The sequence below is a fragment of the Crocodylus siamensis genome, chromosome 1 (genome assembly GCF_052110815.1).
Source record: "Crocodylus siamensis isolate JL-2025a chromosome 1, ASM5211081v1, whole genome shotgun sequence".
Taxonomy (NCBI): Eukaryota; Metazoa; Chordata; order Crocodylia; family Crocodylidae; genus Crocodylus; species Crocodylus siamensis.
The window spans coordinates 362,237,755-362,257,160 of NC_143395.1; the positions used below are offsets into that span (position 1 = coordinate 362,237,755).

General features: G+C 43.8%; 1 protein-coding gene across 11 annotated transcripts in view; it reads right to left on the minus strand.

Annotated features, from left to right (window-relative positions):
• Positions 1–19,406, minus strand: part of ENOX1 (ecto-NOX disulfide-thiol exchanger 1) — a 536,440-nt gene that overhangs the window by 125,684 nt on the left and 391,350 nt on the right. For all 11 annotated transcript variants that reach the window (XR_016438859.1, XM_090025310.1, XM_090025275.1 and 8 more), the window contains one exon: positions 17,651–17,884. Coding sequence is in view for 10 of the 11 variants with exons in the window: in XM_090025310.1 (XP_089881436.1) it covers positions 17,651–17,884 (234 nt within the window). In the remaining variant the exon portion in view is untranslated. The remainder of the gene's footprint in view (positions 1–17,650; positions 17,885–19,406) is intronic.

Genomic DNA, 19,406 nt, shown 5'->3' on the forward strand with positions numbered 1-19,406 from the left:
GGAAGCTTTGTGACCACTCAGATTTTGCTGAGTGATCCTCCCACAAGATGTCTGGGTAATTCAAGTCACCCATGACAACCATGGTCCTGGAGCATGCAGCCTCAGACAGTTCCCGGGCGAACTCCTGGTCAAGCTCTTGACTTTGGGTGGGAGGTCTGTAGTAGACTCCCACCGTTGTGTCCCCTGTGCTGTGTTCCCCATGGATTTTAACCGAGAGGGTCTCCAGTCATCCACCCTGGTTGTCAATATCAGCTTGCAGGGATGCGTAGCTTTCCTTAACATAGAGAGCTACACCTGTGCCCCTTTTATCTAAACGATCCCTCCTGTACAGGTTATAGCCATCTATACCCGTGGTCCAGTCATGGGTGGAGTCCCACCAGGGCTCCACTATCCCTATGACATCATAATTATTTGCATTAAGCAAGAGGATGAGCTCCTCCTGCTTATTCCCCAAGCTCCTGGCATTTGTGTACAAGCAGGCAAGTGTTCCCCTGGGGGCTCTTGCCTTGCCCACAGATTGTACCAGGGCTGGGGCAGGGGTGGGCTCCCATAAGTGCCTTGGCCTGCTGGCTTTGCAAGGGTTGCTCAGCAGGCCAGCAGTGGCAGTAGCCGCCCGTCCCCCAGCCGGCTTAATTTAAAGCCCGGTGGAGCAGGTCAGCCAGTCTGGCTGAGAAGAGCCTCCTCCTCAGGGGAGAGAGGTTGAGGCCATCTCTGCCCAGCAGCTCGCTGCCTCTCTCGCTGAAGAGCAGGCTGTGGTCACAGAAGCCAAAGCCTTCCCTATGACACCAGCGCCACAGTCTTTGGTTGACTTTAGTCTGCAGAACAGAACTGCATATTTAGTTGAGATGCACTGAGATGCAGAACTACTTGTTCAAACTGAACAGCTCATTGATGCACATTATTTCTCAATAGAACCTACAGGAAATAAAAGCACCCCCTTTTGTTTTGGAGTTATTAAACAAAATTGATGTCTATAAGAGGTATAACTCATGAGAAAGAATATATTTATGAAAAAAAATATTAATATAGTACCCATCCAGTGAGCTGTCAGGACCTTTGGGCCGGTTATGTTTAATTGTTGGTTTTGTACACGGTAAAAATAGGTCTTAGATTAAAGACCAGACACGTTATTGGTTATGTAATTAGTAGATATGTTTTTCTAAAAAATTAACCAATGGTAAAGGGTTATACATACACATCAGAACAACATTACTTTATAAGAACACTTCTCTAAAATATTCTTCAATTTCATTTTCATTCTTAACAATTTAATTAATTTACCACCAGTGGCTGACATATAGCAACTCAAATTGAATTAATTTTCTTCATTCCCAAATACAGTGCAACACTTTCTAAGCAAGCACAGGCTGATCTGAAAAAACAGATTTCAATACTGGGTAATAAATTTAATTTTTATTGAGCAGAAAGATAGAAGAGAAAACAGAAACAATAGAATCTAATTTAAACAGGACTTGGACTGCAGCCTTTTTAAAGCCATTCATTTAGGAGGAAGCTAATTTTGCTCACAAGTATTGTTAGACCCTGATTCCATGTGGCACCCAACGACAAGGAAGATGACGATTCAATTGCCCATGGATCCTGGTACTCATTAGCCAGAGCAGAGCAGGGAGAAAACACCAACAAACATTGCTCGCAATAGCTTTAATCAGAATGGAGACAGCTCCAGACTAGCTCCCTGTAGCAGGATGGAGTCTTAGGATCGCCGTGCTGTCCCCTAGGGCTCTCCATACCATGCCAAACGTAAGCTAAGCACCCTCGGAATCTTGCCCGCCACATCTTTGATATTATGTAATTATTGTAGGGATGCTGCCCTTCATTCCCTTGGCTATGGTTCTGCTGCTACCCCGCGTCTCAGCTCTATAATGGGGTTCCAGGCACCCCAGCCTTGCTCCAACCACCCCTGTACCATGCCTCGCAGATGTACCAGACAGACATTGTTTGGTCAATTTCACTCTCCTGCGCCCCACCGGCGCTTCTGGCTTGCCTCACAACCGTGCCCTCTGGCACTCATCAACAATCTCCTCCCCCGCTCTGGGGCTTCTCGCGCCACCCGCTCTGGGGCCTTGGGGCTCAGGTGGTCGTAGCCATGCCTGGCCCCCACCCTCAAATCTCCTCCTCGGGTCTTAAACCTCCTGTAGGGCTCAGGCAGCCTCAGCCTTACCTGACCCCTCAAATCCTCTGCTCCCCTTATCAGGGCTGTGGTCACCACACCCCTGAATATCGTGCCCTCTCTAGAACCGGGGTCCCCATGCTACCATGGAGCCCCTATGAGCCTCCTCCAACCCCTAATAGCCTCACCCGATCCTCCAGTGTAACAACAACAAAAACAATAACACAAGCCCCTGGGCTATAATGCAAATCCATGCCTCATGGCTAAAACATCCTCCAAATCACACCGCAGGTGTTCCATCGCTCACCCGCGTCACTAGCTGCTTGCACATCTAGGCCTTTTCTCTTTCACACATTCAGGGCCGAGCTCCATCCTCCTTGGCCGCAGGCTTCCCTCTCCCTGGGCTTTGGCCTGCGATTTATATCTGAGACAGGCCCTGCCCCTTCCATTCAGCTGAGTAAACAGGTGCGTGTCCTTAAATCCCTCTGGTTGCCCCCTAGCAACCAGCCCCTGAGCCACTACTCTGGCTTTCCAAGTAGCAGGCATCTTAGTGTCCTGCTACACTCTCTCACTGATAGAATATGGAGAGCCACCCTGAACAACAGTTTTTTCTAATATTTATACACCTTGGTTCATACATATTAACATTTACCCTGCCTTGTTCCACCTCCAGTTTCCCCCTTTTCTCCTCCCATTTCAAGCTCCTCCTCTATTTACTGTTTACTTCATTAACATTGAATTGCCTATGCATTTCCTTCATTTACATGCCTCTCTGCTAAGAGCGCATGCATAAGACCATGTACTCGGGTACTCTCAGTCACTTGCTGGCTCTTTCTTGTTCTTTGCTGATTTCAGCACCATCTCCAAGGTTTGGCTTCTGTCTCATCTCCTGATGATAGCTGGTGGGCTGCATCTTGTTCTTCTTACACAATGGGCTCTAACACTACTTTGTTTAGAAAATTGCTTGCCTATGCATTTGCAAAGTTAGTTACTTTTAATATATCATCCAGCCTTGTGACCAGCAGCTTTTTGCTGAGACATGGGAAAAAGCCTTCATTCAGCTGCACACTCAGCACCCCCAGATTCCATATCATTCCCCCAACATCCAAAATCCATATCATTACCCTAACAAGTATCACTTCAGAGGTACAGCAAAAAAGATGCACAATCCTGTTTAAATACATTTTCTTAAGATAGGTTTCATTATATAATTGTTCCATTAGAGCAGGAGTGGGCAGAATATGACCTGTTGTAGACTCCATTTCCTGGCAGCCCCTGCAGTGCTGCCACTTTAAGACCCAGCCCTATTGCCCGTTTGCCCTAAACCCACCACTGAAGCGGGACCTGCATGGGCAGGGCACATGGTCAGGTGGCTGGAATGGGGCTGCAGCCAGGAGCAAGAGGGGTGGGCAGAGCTAGGAAGACCCCAGGATCTTGCGGTGGTTAAGGGGGGGTGGCGTCAGTGCATAGCCGCAATCTGCTGCCTGCATACCCCTGTGATGAGCACGGGTTCTGCAAGCACAGGCATGCAAGGAACACATCATGGTTCTGCCCTGGTCTCACACTGCCACTGCCCCAGGATCCTGGGATCTCCCCGCCCCCACCTGCCCATCTTACTCCCAGCTGCAACCCCATCCCAGCTACCCAGCCATGCACCCTGCCTCTGTGGGTCCTGCCCCTCTTGGTGGGAGCAAGGCAGACAGGCTTAGGTGCCCAGGCAGTGGAGATGGGTCTGGCAGCAGCAGCACAGCTGGGGCTGCTGGAAAATGGAGTCCAGCTGTGGGCTGGACCTGCCATTTTACCCATCCCTGCATTAGAGTGTACCATATATTCTTACACTCAGATAATTCCTTCTCCAAAGTTACAGTGTATTTTAGACAAATTATGCCTATGATGACAATGCATCAATTACACAAGCCTACACAGTACTTATGCACTGTCTGTTGGGCTTTCAGTTGTATTGAAAGCAGTGATGTATATCTTTTAAATACTATCAGTCTACTGATGACAGCAAGCTCCTATCTATTGCTTAAGATTTTAGGTGTCTTCTGGATTCAATCAAAGGTCTCCAGAGATAATATATTTTAAATTCTTTTTGTGTCAGTTGAAAATATTTGGCACTTACATCTTTGTTCAAAAGTGACATGAAGGGAAAAATAAAGAAAATACATCCTTAGGCATGAGTAGAAAAGTGTTGTCTGAGCTCTTCTGTGGAAAAGCAAGAAATAATTCTTGAATCATTTGCATTTTTCTTTTCTGAGACCTGAGTATGTCTAAGCAACCCAAACTGGCCACAGCTCTGGCTAAAGTTGCTTCAAAACACTAAGTGTGTGGGGGGAGGGAGGGAAGACAGCTTATGGAACTCTTGCAACTTGTAGCAGGAGGCAGAATTTGCTTCAGAGGAATCTGGAAGTTTGTGAGTACTCATCTCTTCAAAGTTTAACATGTACGTTGGTTTTTACAGAATCAGAGCAACAGTTCCTACAATCTGAGCCATTACAAAGAGATATGCCAACCCATTACTCCAAAGACAGGCAATGAAATCCTCTAGTATCACTAGCACTTCTAGTTATAAAACTATGTCAAACACTGCAACATGATACTTCTGTATTTTTATGATGAGATTATATTACTGTACCTCTACTAGGCACGACACAAGAATAGTAGAGTGGGAAGACAGGGGCTACATTGGCTTTAAGACACTTCCCAATCTGGACTGCATGGGTGCATCCACACATGCAGGCACATGCGCTTGCAACAGCTCAAATAGCTCGCAATAGCTCAAATAGAAGTGGTACAAATTTGATCTGGGGCTTTTTGCCTCAGTGCACATGCCCAGACATGCACTTTGGTGTGGGGCAAATTGTGCCACTTGGGGAAAAATAACCCTGCCTGGCTTCTCCCAGATCTGCAGCTAGGAGGAGCTAGTGCTTGGGATCAGCACCTATTTTGGCTCCAGCAATATAAAAACCTGCCCTGGTAATCAGCTCAGGGCTACTCACTCTCAGGAGCTTCTGGGGCCCAGCCAATTGATATCTGGGGACACTACCCCTTGTGCCAGCTGGACTGCTGCAGCAACATGCCAAATCCATTTTTTTAAATACCCCAAAATCCATGTTATTCCACAACTAAAACAGAGGACAATGCTACATATGCATACACACACACACACACACACACACACACAGATCAGTTGGGCAATGCTTTATTGATATATTTACAATGTTAAAGCAATTTAGAAGCCTACCAGTGTCTCTATCATCACGATAAAATAAATTCTAAATATCTATGTGTTGATGTGTGCTTTTGGTTTTCTTCTTACATGATGCGTATGTGATGGGGGGATGTGGGGTTTGCAGGAAGGGGGTGGGTGGGTGTGGAGGGATGTGGCTTGGTGTGTTGGTAGGTGTGGGACAACTTGGGGGAACTGTGGGTGTGGGAGGACCTTTTGGGGGGCTGCTCATTAGGGGCGACTCCCCTGGCCACCACAAGGTGCAGCCCTCCCACACAGCACATGGACTGCCCCATTCCCACAGGGCCCCAGCTCCGCCCTGGAGGGTTACATCCCCTATCCCCTGCAGGAGCCCAGGCAGCCTGCAGGGCCACAGCCCCCACCCAGAGGGTCTCAGTCACCCTGCAGGGCCACAGCCCCCCACATAGGGCCCACAACTTACCCCCTGCAGCAGCAGTGGAAGTGGGACACTCAGAGTGCACTGCTGCCAGCCTCCCCATGGCACAGAGTGGCTCCAAGTGGCTCAGAGCCACTGCTGCCTGTGTCACTCATAGGGGGCTTGCACCACTTGCAGGGACTGTGTGTCATGCTGAGCTGGATCCTGACAGGACTGGGGCCACTTGCACTGCCAGACTGGGCTGCTTCCATGGTGGCAGGACCCAGCACGATGGGACAGCTTGCACAGAAGCCGTGCCTCTCAGAGCTGCGCATCCCACTCTGATGCAAAGCCAGACTATGGAGCAACAACGGGCTGGGCTGGGTCAGGTCCTACCGCATGCCACCGGCTCTGCCATGGCCACCACACACCGCCAGCTTCACTGCAGCTACCGCACACCACCAGCTCTGTACTCTGGCCGCTCGCACCCTTCCTGCCTGCTCCCCCAACATGGGCTGATATGCCCCAGGCCCTGCACACCGCTAGGGATGGCTCTGGGGCTGCCACATGCCTGCTCCCACAACTGGTGGCTGTGGCACCAGCGGCATAAGGCAAGCTCTCCTAAAAGACCGACTCCCAGGTTGCCTCCAGGCACACTCCGGGACCATGCCTTGCTCTGCTGTTTCCTGGCATGTTTTTTTTTTTTTTGATGTCTGGATATCCAGGGGGTCTAATTTTGTCCCCATGCTGCAAAGTTGCAGTGCAGGGAATTTTTTTAATTCCCACATGTGCCTCTTGCAGCACCTCAAAGGGCTTTGAGATGCTGTAAGATGCATCAGCGTGCTTGTGTGGATGCACTCCATGAGGGCTAAAGAAGCTCATGGCATATAGAGTAGACACTCTGATAGGCCTGTCCATATCTGGCAGTCTCCTGAAGCTGTCCTCTAGGCAGCTAAATCAGATGCATAAGCTTTCATAAAATGCTACTGCTTACTAAGACTTAAACATCTCTGTTTTAGTTAGTCTGTAAGATGCATATTTACCAAGCCTTCTGAAAGACTCCAGACTAACTTTCCCTGCTCTGGACAGCTACCTTGTTTAAATGATCTGCAGTGCTGTAGGTATCTTTCATGGCCCTATTTTCCCCAGCTATGCACTCCCTAGACTTGGGCTCCTAACTACTCTTGGCTTGGGCTCTTGAGGAAGTCCTTCCAACTGCCCCAGTGCCTAATCCTCAGAAAACCTCAGAGACAGTTTATTTAGGACCTCTATTTCACTCTAGCCCTTCTATGTGGTGTAAAGGGACTGACAGAGGAGGTGGGGAACCTAACCCTGATTTTTATAATTCCTAATCTTTTGATCTTTATAATACCTAATATCTCATTAAAGTATACTCCCTGTTTATTTGTGTACTTAACCACAGATGTGTCACACTGTTTTCATAAAGCATGCATCAGTTTGCCACTGACCTAGAAATGTAAGTATTAAGTCTACTAATCATCCCTACTTCTCTTTCTTTTCCTGTTTAAATGCTGCATATTGTGTCATACTGAACACAAATCTCAGTACCAAGGGCTCCCTTTGAAGACCAATTAACATCCATCTTAGTTGTTCTTGAATTATCACAATGACATAACATATCCAAGACTCTTTTTGGGTTATAAACTAGAAGATTACTAATCAGTGTAAACTAATTTTAAGAAAAAAGGCATGCTTACAGAAAGGTATCCCAAAATGTAATCCCTCCAAACTGTCTAATCAATCACTTTCTTCCAGACTCAAATCACAGAGGATTCTTCCAGAGATGGGTGTTTAGTGTTAGACACAGAAATTCATTATCTTATCCTGCTGATGCCATTATTTCCAATAAAATGTAATTATGAGGTTATTGAGTTTCCTCCCTATTTCTGAAAGTTGTACTACAAACTTTTAGATCTGTGAGTTTCAATTTCCTAGTCAGCCATAATTAATTTGAATAATTTTTCAGTGCTGTACACTTAATCAAGTATGATTATATTAAAATTCATATGGATGTAATATGGATTACATGGATCAGGACCCTACTCAGAATATGCCTTACTGTGATTTCATTTCTTTTAAGGCTTGCTAGCTAAGCCAAGCAACCAAGTAATTGGGGTATCAGGCCACAGATGGCTGAATAGGCAACACTGCCTTCATAACAGTTTTTGCTAGTAACTTCTACATGAAGCTATCCCAGCTAGATGTATGGTGTTACAACAGATGACAACAACACATTAAAGAAGGAAGGGAAAAATTATGATCTAAAATTGGGAAGGGTAAGTAGACACTTGACATGAAAAGGCTGAAACATGTCTATTATGTGCCTGTGTCTTGAATCTGCTAATAAAAAAGTTGACAGAAATAGTATCAGAACCTTTTCATCAGCAACTGAATGAGGCAGTCCTCACTTTGATTAAAAGGGCCTCTATGCTGATTTCCCTTCTGATGCAAGTCTACATTAATTTGAGTCCCTACTACATTAGATTTGCCTTTCTGGATAACTGCACCTCTTCTGCAATGCTCAAAAGTCTGGCTGTAAGCACAGAGTAATAATGAAAGCAGAGTGGATTTCTTCTCAGTGAAATATCCTATTTCCTAAGCAATTAAATGTTGTTTATATTTCAACTCCATGCAAGAGTTGAGATTGTCAGGCTTGATGTTACCTGAATTCTGTACAAGATGCATCCCCAGTTAGTTCACTCTACTGTAACTGCCATCTATTTATTTAAATTTCCAATCTGTTCTCTCTTCAGGGGATAATACTGTGCCTGGCAAAGACGCAGCTTTTGAATTTTGCAAATTACATTTTTTTAAATGGAAAAGCATGTGAATAATTTTCCTGTGCTCATAAAAAGACAACACGTTTAAAAGGGAAGTAAATAACAGAGTATTGTATGAGATTTACAGATGTTTATTGTGCCCTTTCCCTAAAATATTTTTAAAACTGTTATTCAGATTTGATGAGATGCCTTTGTTAGACAGTAGAACTACTTGACTACCTGCAGAAAATAAGATAAATGCATTATTTCAAAAAAGCCTATTTGCAAGAAGTGATTTGTAAGGATGACAGCATTCAGTACAGATGTGCTTGAATTAGGAATATCATAGTATTCAAGGTTCCCCTTTGGAACCCAAATGCCATAAGCACACAGATTAAAAAGATTTGTTCCAGTGCACCTGATAGAACAGTATTAGAGTGGCATTCTGTATAAAGAAAGAAGGTCAACCTATTCACCCTATCTTTAGTTGTGCCTCTGTTGTCCTGGATACAAAATTGCAGTTACACATGCCCATAAAAGAAAATGCCAATGTGTAAACTGTAATCTCAAATATCTATCAATACATCTCAGAAACTTTTCAACAACAATGTATTTGATTACGAGAATTTGTTACTGCTTATTCCCACCTACAATATGCTAAGGTCTCAACATCTGAACACTGTAAAACAGACAAAAAAGAAAGGAAGGGAAGTTCAACAAACAAGTAGCCATTTTCATAATACCCCATCTTATGACAAGTATTTTTTCTTGTTGAATAAGATCTGCAGGCTACCTTCAGATGCCTACAATAACTACATTCTGCTGTAGAAAACCTTGATGACATAGGATTTCTAAACTACCTGCCAACTTGCTACCATGCTTCACAAAAATGAATAAGACTCTTACCACGTATATGTGATTGTCTCTCAGAAACAAGGTTGAACGCTTCATTAAACCAGTTCAAGGTAGGACCAGAGTTGGCCAAAATGTTTGGGTCTAATATTTTATTCATCAAAAAGTGAAAATTTTGGTTAACTAAAACTATTAAACTACTAACAAATTTGTGTGAAATTTGTCACAAACCCCACTTCAATGAAAAATAGTAAAAAACACTCCCTTCAAATCAAAACGAAATGCTACATGTTGAATTAAACCTTTTTATCTGAAATACATATTTATTTTGCGCTTTTTTTCTTGTTTTGTTTTGGTCAGCCAATGATTAGAAGAAAAATTGCCGTATTTACTAATATCCAAGACAACTTCAAATTTAAGGCAATCCAGTCCCCCACCAATTAGATTCCAGGCATGGAAAGTTTGTAAATTTATCTATTTCATGTAGAGAACCTAGGGGCGTGTGTAGATGAAACAGAGGCCCTAAATTGAAGTGGTGGGTTTTAAAAAACACCGCTTCTACTTAGGGCTAATTAAACCTCCACATCATGTACACACCCCATTGACTTACTTGCCTCTCCGGCAGAGAGGGGAGGGCGAGCTGCTGGCAAGCGGAGCGGTCCCAGGGGGAGGAGGGGGATGGTGATTATGTCCATGGCACAGGCAGTCCCGGGGGGCACTGTGGCCGTAGAGGGAAGCACCAGGCCCCTGCACAGCTCAGGCAGGCAGGCTCTGTGTGGGGGTGGCAGGGTGATCAGGCTCGCTGCTTTTGTTGGATGAAACCTGCTTTCCCAGGGCTTCCTGCAGAGCTGTGGAGCTGCACAGAGCCCCCCTGCAACCTGCCCCCTGGTGCCCCCCTGCAACCTGCCCACTTGGTGACTACCACCCTGATATCTCTACTCTCTAATACCTGCTCCCCTACCCCTGCCACTTACCTTCCTGTTGCAGCTTCAGCTCTGGCTCCAGTGGCCATTTAGCCACTCAGCAGCAGTTGTTACGGCAGTAGGTCCACCACTAACGTAGGGCCAGGCAGGGGCTGGAGCCAGTATGTGCTCCATGCTCTGTGCCCACAGACCTGCGGAGGTGGGGAAGAGAGGCTGCAGGGGGTAGATGGTAGGGGGAGCAGTAGTCTGGGGCCAAAATCAGAGCCCCAGCACTACCCCTCCTCTTATACTTGAATTCAAGGTAAGGGGTTTTTCTCCCATGTGGAATGGGAATGGTGGGGGGAAGACCTCATCCTGGATTTGAGTAAATATGGAATTTGCATTGCTCTGAACAGGCTATTTCACTACAATTTAGACTGAATGCTCTAGTGCAGGAACTGCCAACCTGCAGCACAGCTGCCACAAGTAGCACAAGCAGACTGTGTGGCACACAGAAGACTGAGAAGGGGACAAAGCAGCATAGTGGCAGACAGGGCAGGAACCAGGAAGCAGAGGAGCAGATCACCTGGCAGAATAGGGCAGAAAGCAAAAAAAACCAGATCAGGTAGGAGAAAGGGATCAGGGGGCACTTACAGAAGTGACATTTTGTTGCGTGAACGGCCTCCCAAAAGTGGTCTTCAGCCATGTCCTGACAGAAGTGCCTGGCTACGGAGTGCATTAAAAGTGCCCAATCATCTAACAAATGAACTCTCATTACATGAGGGTTCAAATGAAGGCACTCCAAAGTGGAGCACCTTCGTTAACTTCTGTCAGTCCCTGCTAGGAGTAGGGCTAGGCTGACATGCCCTACTCCTAGCGGGGGCTAGGGGGCTCCAATCCACCTGACCCCCACTTCCAACAAACCTTAGATAGAGCTCCCTCCCCTCCCTTCCCACCCTCCCATCCTGAAGAAAGCAGTGGAGCTGAGGGGTGGGGGGGCTCAGGGAGGGAGACTGCAGACACTCAGCCACCTCCAAAGTGGAGCTTGATCCCCCCCCACCTCCAAAGGAAAATATCTGTTGGGTTAGGGGGATTACTGCAACTCATGGGTCTTCCTGTGAAGTTCCATGAGTTAGAACAGGGAGCTGCACATCTGTCAGCACCCAGAGTGGCACCCTGCAAGGGTGCTGGGCTAATTTGTGGCATGCCTGCCAAGCAGATTGGCCCCCACTATTTTAGTGGCTATATATTAGAGGTCTGAGATTAGACCTGTGTTCCTCACTAATGAGGTGTTAGCAATGTGTCAGATACTCATTGCTGTCACATGGATACCACAGGGTGATTTAAAATAAAAATATGATAGGCAAACAGTGTTGGAAGCCACATACTCAGGCATTCAGAGACAAGAAACTCCATGAAGCTCTTGCTAATCAATACAATTACTGGTTAATGTCAGATATACTGCAGAAATAAAACACCCAGGCTTTGCCAGCCACAAAGAGTTTTACAGGGAAAAGAATGTGGAGAATACAATTTTTCAGAGTTGTGTAGAGCTCTGTGAAAGAAAAGAAAGTGGCATGCTTTGGCATGTAAATAAAAGCAGTGAAGGATTGAGCTAGTTCTTGGTGGTCTCTGGAGTGGGTCTCCATTGGCAGCCCTATCAGTTTATGTATTATTTAAACTTTCATTTTAAAAATAAAAAGTCAGACCATGGAATTGTAGCCTAATGGTTGACCTAAAATGATGCAGCTTCAAATGTGAACTAAAACTGGAAAGAAACTGGAAACTATTACTGTCTCCTCATGCTCTATGTTGTGCAGGAGCACGAGGCCTTAAATGTTGTGGAACTTACCTGTGTGAATTGCACCCGGTCCCATTCTTTACAATAGGTACAATCGTTCTAAAGATTACAGACATTAGTTTTGTTGTTGGCCATGATAACTATGTTATTGTGTTGCCATTTTAGCAGAAATAACCATTAATTCTTGGAATTCAAGAGAAATTTGGGACAGTGGGTGACATTTTCAAACTGTGAACAGAGCTTGTATCAATACTTTGGTCCAGCCAAAATATGATATTGATAGAATGTGACCACAATATTTCATGAAACCTAGGAGAGATATTGGTAATGGGGAAGCAGTGCAGAAAACCAATGTGTAGTTTCAGCAAACTTAAATCAAGCCATCCCTACAGCTCAGGAGTCCAATTCTCATTTATACTTAAGGCATTTAATACTGCTGCGGCAAAGTAAAGGGACTTTAACATGAGAGTAAATTACTTTTACAATGACTTTATCACCTCTATACACTGTTAGGATGGTGGAAAGGGACCTTAATGCAAAAGAGAATCGGGCCTTGTGCATTTAAAAGTTTTCATGGAGCTGTTTACTGTTTGGAATGCTTTAGAAGAAGATAAAACAGAGGACAAAAGCATAGTAGCAACTGCACTAGCCCGTTTCCTGAATACAAATCTGGATACTGTCTTAGAAAGAGCACACAGTGGTCATGGAAAAGTGTTTGCAGCTGTTTCAAGCTTCATCTAGCACGGCAGACAGATCTTGATTTTCAGCAGAGATTCATCCAAACAACAAAAGCATTGGTTACAGCAGTTCTTAAAACCTCACCACAACCTTTCCAATAGCAGTGGCTGATGTTCCTAAAAGCAGACGAAAAAGTGGCTGTACGGGCAACACCAGCAATAGCTCAGTTCCTAAAGTTCAAACAGCCCAAGCATTCTTTTCTTGATAAAGAAAAACAAAGAACACAAATTCAACCTCTAGTTATGCCTTGGGCATTGCCTGAGAATCCTGCCACCAACTGCTCTTTCAAGGCTCAGCCCGGGTCTTTGCTTAAGAATGGAACAAAGCAATCTATTGTATACACCATGTGCCAGCCAAGCATCCTTGAACCAGAAAGACATTTGTATCAGCAAAAATGGCATTTTCAATTCCATACGTTATGCTAAGATGTGAAAGTATTATCAATCCTCATGTTCCAGAGTATAAGATGAGCACCAGCTGGGGTCAAAAAAAATATATATCCCCCCATGGTACAGTAATGCACAACTATGTGAGTTATGAGATTTTTTGCCTTCCTCTGAAGCATCTGGCATTGGCTGCTGTCAGAAACAGGACAGCAGATGAGATGGACCATTGGTCTCTTCCATATGGCACTTTTGATGTTTTAAATGTTTAGCACAGCAAGAGAAGAGGTTGTTCCTTCTACTGCAGGCTAGACCTGCAGCATGATCAGTCCTTTGTGTTTATGAGATTATGTGTGCAGTTGCAAAATTTTAGTCTTTAAGCCTAAAAACAGGCATTATTGTCACCAAGGAAGGAAGAGAGAAAAGAAAACACAGTAACTGAAACAGACATGCTTACATACTGATTTAAGATTTTTTTTAATGTTAGCTCAGTTTAAAAGAATTCAACCCACAAAACCTGAGAAGTAAAAAGGAGATGAATGACTCCACTACATGCTGCTAGGGATGCAAAGCTTCAAGAGGGAAAGGAGAGTTGAAAAGAGCTCAGATCTTTTTGTGATGGGGAAACCAAATAATATTGTGTCAAGATTTAAGCATAATAAGAATAGGTTGAAATGTACAGTTTTAATCCATTGGTGTTGCTTGGTATTTTCTCTCACGAAGTGGGCATTGGACTAAAGTACATCCTGTATTTGTTCAAGGATTGGACTAGGTTACCCTTGAAATTCCTTCCAAACCTATGATTCTACAACAGGGATCATATTCTTCAGTTGATTCTGCAAGATCAATATATTATCAATAATCAAGTTCTCACCAACAATAATTAAATTAAGGATGAGGTCTCTGACCAAGATTTGTCGGATGGCACTACAAAGTCTATGATGGCACAGTTATTTCCAGATGGTTGACAATAGTTAGGCTGTTCTTGAGCTGTGACTATTGTCTATCACAGTAATATTGCTTCACTGTTTCTTTGTATTCCTCCATCTGTCTATTATTGATTTATAGTCTTTATCTTATGTTTAGACTGTACGCTCTCTGGGTACGGGACTGCTGTTTTGTACAAACCTTGCACTTTGGGATCTTGCTTCATAACTAGGGTTCCAAGACTGTATTAGAGCACAAATGATATTATTAAAATTCAGTTTGTTATAGTGTGCCCATTATATTTGTACCAGGCCTGTAAAGTCAGCGGTTCATTTTCCTCCAAAACTAGATCCTCTTGATCATATCCATTGCATGCGAATCCCAGGACGTAAATACGATGGAACCCATGCTAGCGTACAGAAAGCCACATTGCATCACCAACCACAATGATCCTCATTTGATCTGAGTTCTGTAGTGGTGACAAAATCTTTGATCCATGTCCATGATACCTTAATTCTTTGGGGTTAATTAAGGATCTTATGGTCACCTGACAAATTCTTCTCTTATCCTTTAATCTGCTATGTTGACTTCACTTCCAGATAAAGAGTTCCAACACTAAGTGCCATTTTATCCAGTGAGTATTCCAGCTGATTTCTGATAACTCTCACAGCTAAACAACTTCTGGATCTTGTGTTCACACAGGGCTTTATGACTCCTGAGCTGTATTAATCATCTAATTTATTATGAACATAAGTACCATACTGGGTTGACCAATTTAGCCTAGCATCCTGGCTTGGGCAATGGTAAGAGTAGATACTTAGAACACAGGGGCCACAGAAGGGTTAGCCTGCGGCTCGCAGGCTCCTGCCTGGCCCCTGCCCATTTGCATTTTGCTACAGCAGCTGGGAGGGGGCTGGACTGCCCAAGCTGTGTGCATGGCAAAAAAGGGAGCTTGCCTGCACTGAAGGCAGGTGATGCATAAGGCTGGAAGAGGCAGGGGTAGATGCTGCACGTATAGCACGGGAGAGCTCAGATGCCATTGCTGGGGAGGCATGTGAGAGAGGTGGGGATCCAGGCTGCCTACAATAAACCCAGTGGATGGGTGGCACTGGGTAGCCTGGGTCTCCACGCCTCCAGTCATGCATGCTGTGCAAGCAGCAGCCTCTCTCTCCCAGCTGTGTTCAAGGGCCTGGGTTGCCTGTGCTACAGAGTTGACCATGTAATGCACACAGTGAAGGGAGATGCTGGGCAGCACAGCTCCACTCCCCCCAGCTGTGTATGGCACATGTGCAGTAATGCCCTCCTCCTAGCTGCACACATTGTATGGGAAAGCCCAGGTTCCTGTGCTGGGGGCGGAGGGCAGGCTGTCCATGTTGTGTGTCCGTGTTGAGGGGGTGAAGTGGGCAGCTTGTACACAGTAGCAAAGAGTGTGTGGGGGGAGGGAAGGGCAGGTCTGTGGCCTGCATGGCATGCAGGCCCAGCTGCCAGGAAATTGGACTTCCCTGTTTTAGTTGGAGAGCATTGAACCAGGTATATCTACAGTAATCTCTCTCTCCCTGGCAGCCACCACCATTGGATTAGAGATGCCAGAGGGAACATCTCTGACTCTTCTATTTAATAGACAGTCATGGATTTATCACCCATGAGTTTGTCTAGTCGCTTTTTGAACTTGGCTGCTATATGCCTCTACAGCCTAGTGTGGCAATGAATCCCACAAGTTAAGTACACACTGCATAAAAAAGTACTTCCTCTTGTTAGTTTTAAACCTGGCTCCTGCTAATTTCACTGGGCCACCCCAAATTCTAATATTCTGGGGCTTGGTGAATAACAGCTCCCTATTCACTTTGTCTGCACCATTCATGATTTTTCAGACCTTTATTATAACCTCTGCTCAGCCTTTTTCTTCCCAAAGTGCACTTTAAGTGCTGATCATATCAATACATTTCAGGATGACTCAGAGGCAGAGTAACATTCCACTCTATCAGCTGCCTAGGATTATGCAATGTATTTTGTTTTCAGCCAGTATGAAGTAGCTCTTTATACCCTCTTCCCCATATTGTTTTGGAGTGCAGGAAATGAGTGGGAAGAAGTTTAAGATGCTGGAGGCAAAGTTTTTCTACCAGGTCCAAGAGGCTGCAGCAGTGATTTTTCTTTGAAGTCTTACATTACAGTTATGCAATAGGCAAAGAAAGTTTTTGACAGATCCACCACAGATTCTATAAGTACTTAAAGAGCAGAACTGTCCTGGGCTGTGGACAAGTCAGTAAGATTAGTTTGTAGCTACTCAGTTGTGATTTGAATTGTGCAACCGACAACCATTGTGATTTCATAGTGCCCTGCAATTAATTCCACATATATATTAGAATTGTATCTGCATACATTACAAATATACATGGCAGGCACCATATCTGCAGAGACAATAGAGTGCACTGTCCTTATCCTACTTTCTAAATATGTGTTTCATAGTTAGCACAATGTGTCAGTGTATTGACAGCAAGATAGTCCAAATCTAATCTGGATATTTGCAATTCTGAAACAGCAGCAAGAACCATATTTTCACATGACCTGGCACACAGCAGAGGCAAGATGCTCGGCTGCTGTTCAGGGGAAAGGATGCCAACCACAGCTGCTAAAAGCTTAATATTGAAAAACAAAAACAGAAACAAAGTTAAGAGGAAGGGATGAGCCATTTGCTTTACATTTTCCCATCTGATTCCAAGTCTGATTTATATGTTAACTATTAGGGGCTGAAATCTTCAAGCCTTACCTTGAGTAGTACTTACTCAGCATGTGTACACAGAACAACATCAAACAAGTAAGCAAGCAAGCAAACAAGACAAAACCCTACCAAAACAAAACACTTCCTTGAACATGCAATTCTTCCCCTCGGGAGAGGATGAAAGAATGAACTGCCTGCAATAGATGTAAGTCCCATCGCTAAATATAATAGCAAAAGATGTTCAGGTTCTAGTGATGCAAGAGGTACAAGGGCCTACATAAAGCAGAATATTCACATTGAATAATCCTACTAAATTCAATGGAAGTATACCGCTACTCAATGTGGTTGTAGAATTGGATCTTAAGTATAAAAGATGGCCTGTAACAAGTTGTCATGTTAATTACTCCAAGAGGGATAATTATGATTTTAAAGGATTGTCTTATTTGAGGTGGATTATATGTTCAAGTTGGGTATTTATTTACTATGTATTTTCATGTGTAACAAAGGAAAAGAAAGATGTGTAAAAAGTTTTGTAAGTTAAGACCCCATTGTTAAAATGAAAATGCAAGTATTGCTAGAAGGACAGCTATTAGATATAGCTGAAATGTACATGCCTACCATATCATACATAGCAGTAGCTGGGGGATGGAAGGGAAAAGGAGGAATAATAAATTATATTAAAGAGAAATTAGTAGTCTGTTTATGATGAGGTTGTCTTTATCAGTATTCTTATGACTGGATGGTTTCTGCTCTTATGAAATAATATAGTTAAAAATACAAGCCCCCCCACTCCAACAAATGTCCATTACCTTTCAATTTTTCAGCCAGCAAAGCAGCTTCGTGTTCAGAATAATGCATTATTGCTGGAGGAGATGGAGGCCGTAGCCTATCTTCTTCCATTTTGCGCCTATGACGTTCTTCTCTGGCCAGCATTCTTTGTTTGCATTCCCACTCGTAAAAGTCATCTCTTGCCTGAGCAAAATCGACATGAAGGCGACCTGAATCTTTTTTGTCCGTGCTAGATCCTAATCTCATGCGGTAACCTGAAACCAACAAGCAGAACCGTTGCAATTTTTATTTGCTGTTTTTAATGTAGTTAGGAAAAGATCTTGAACTACATTCACTTATTCCTACCTATTGTTGTAGTAACTCTCAGACTTTTTGCCTGCGTACAAAGATCCACATGCATCTGTACATTCATCCTTTGTAAATCACGTATCGCTGCAGTAGGTGAGTTGAAGGGCTAGGCCCAAAATTTAGGTCTAGACACACTCAAATTTTGGCCGTATTCTAAGCCAAGGTTCAAAAAACATATGAGCACAGAGGTCATTTGCAAAAATTTGGATCCAAATTAAATTTGGAGTTTGAAAGATCCCCTGACCCTATGAATGTTTGGATCAGGCTTGTATCTCCATTTTGGTACGATGATTTAGACAAAAGGTTGAAATCCCTGAAATCCCTTCCAACACAAATGAGCAAGCTGTGATATAAAAGTCAAAAGCCTTCTTTCATAGACAAAATGGCACCCCACCCTCCACTGAAACTGAACCTTTCATAACTGTAAACATAATATGATAACACCATGATAAATAAATATATGATTGATTTTGGTCCATGAAGGAAATAATTTGAATTATGTAAAATGGTTGTAAAGATATGCAGTGGTTTATTAGAAGCAAGCAATACTTTCTTATGGGTGAGTCTAACAGCTATGTCCCACTTTTGAAAACACCTTATGTATTCATAAATGGGTCAACACTGCACATGCTAAACCATAAGAGTTTGTAATTAGTTTTTTTTTCTTGTCAGGGCTGTCCAGTGCCTAGCACAACAGGGATCTGATCTTGATTGAAACTCCCAACTGCTATTATAATATGAATAAATAATGATAAACTAATAAAGGTAACCTACTGGGACAGTATAGTTTAACAGCATCACCTTGGCTGCTAGTGTATATCATCTTTTGTTCAGAATTATTTTCTCAAGGTATACTTTAATAGCTGAAAGAAAATCTTAACATAATCCGGACAGTTCTAAACCAATGATTCAAGAAAAATTTGAGTGAATGGTGTGTGGAAAGCTGTATATACTGGATAAAACCCCATGAGATACTAAAAATTGGAGAATTCTCTAATTTTCATGGGACATACACACATCTCTCTATACCAAACTACTGCAGAAACTCTGAAAATGAACAGCCCCATACAGCCCTCTGATACCCTTGTCCACACTGACTCGGGGCAAGCTGAAATGTGACAAGCTTAGCCCTTCAGGGTGGATCCAGTGCAAGGGGACATTGTGTTCAACTGTAGCCATACATCTATGAACATCCGTGGCTGGTTGTAAATGGCATGAAAAAGACTGCAGGAGGAAAAACAACTGCTAATTTAAACAGCAGCCACAGGGGAACTACCATTCAACTGTGCTGACTGTCTGTTCATGCCTTGAGCTTTGATCCTGTCCCTCCCAGCTATTCCAGGGGTCTGAGCTGACATTTGGGCTTTACAAAGTGAGGGGAAAAACTCAGATTTGAATGTGGAGGGATGAATGTTGTGTTGGGTTTGG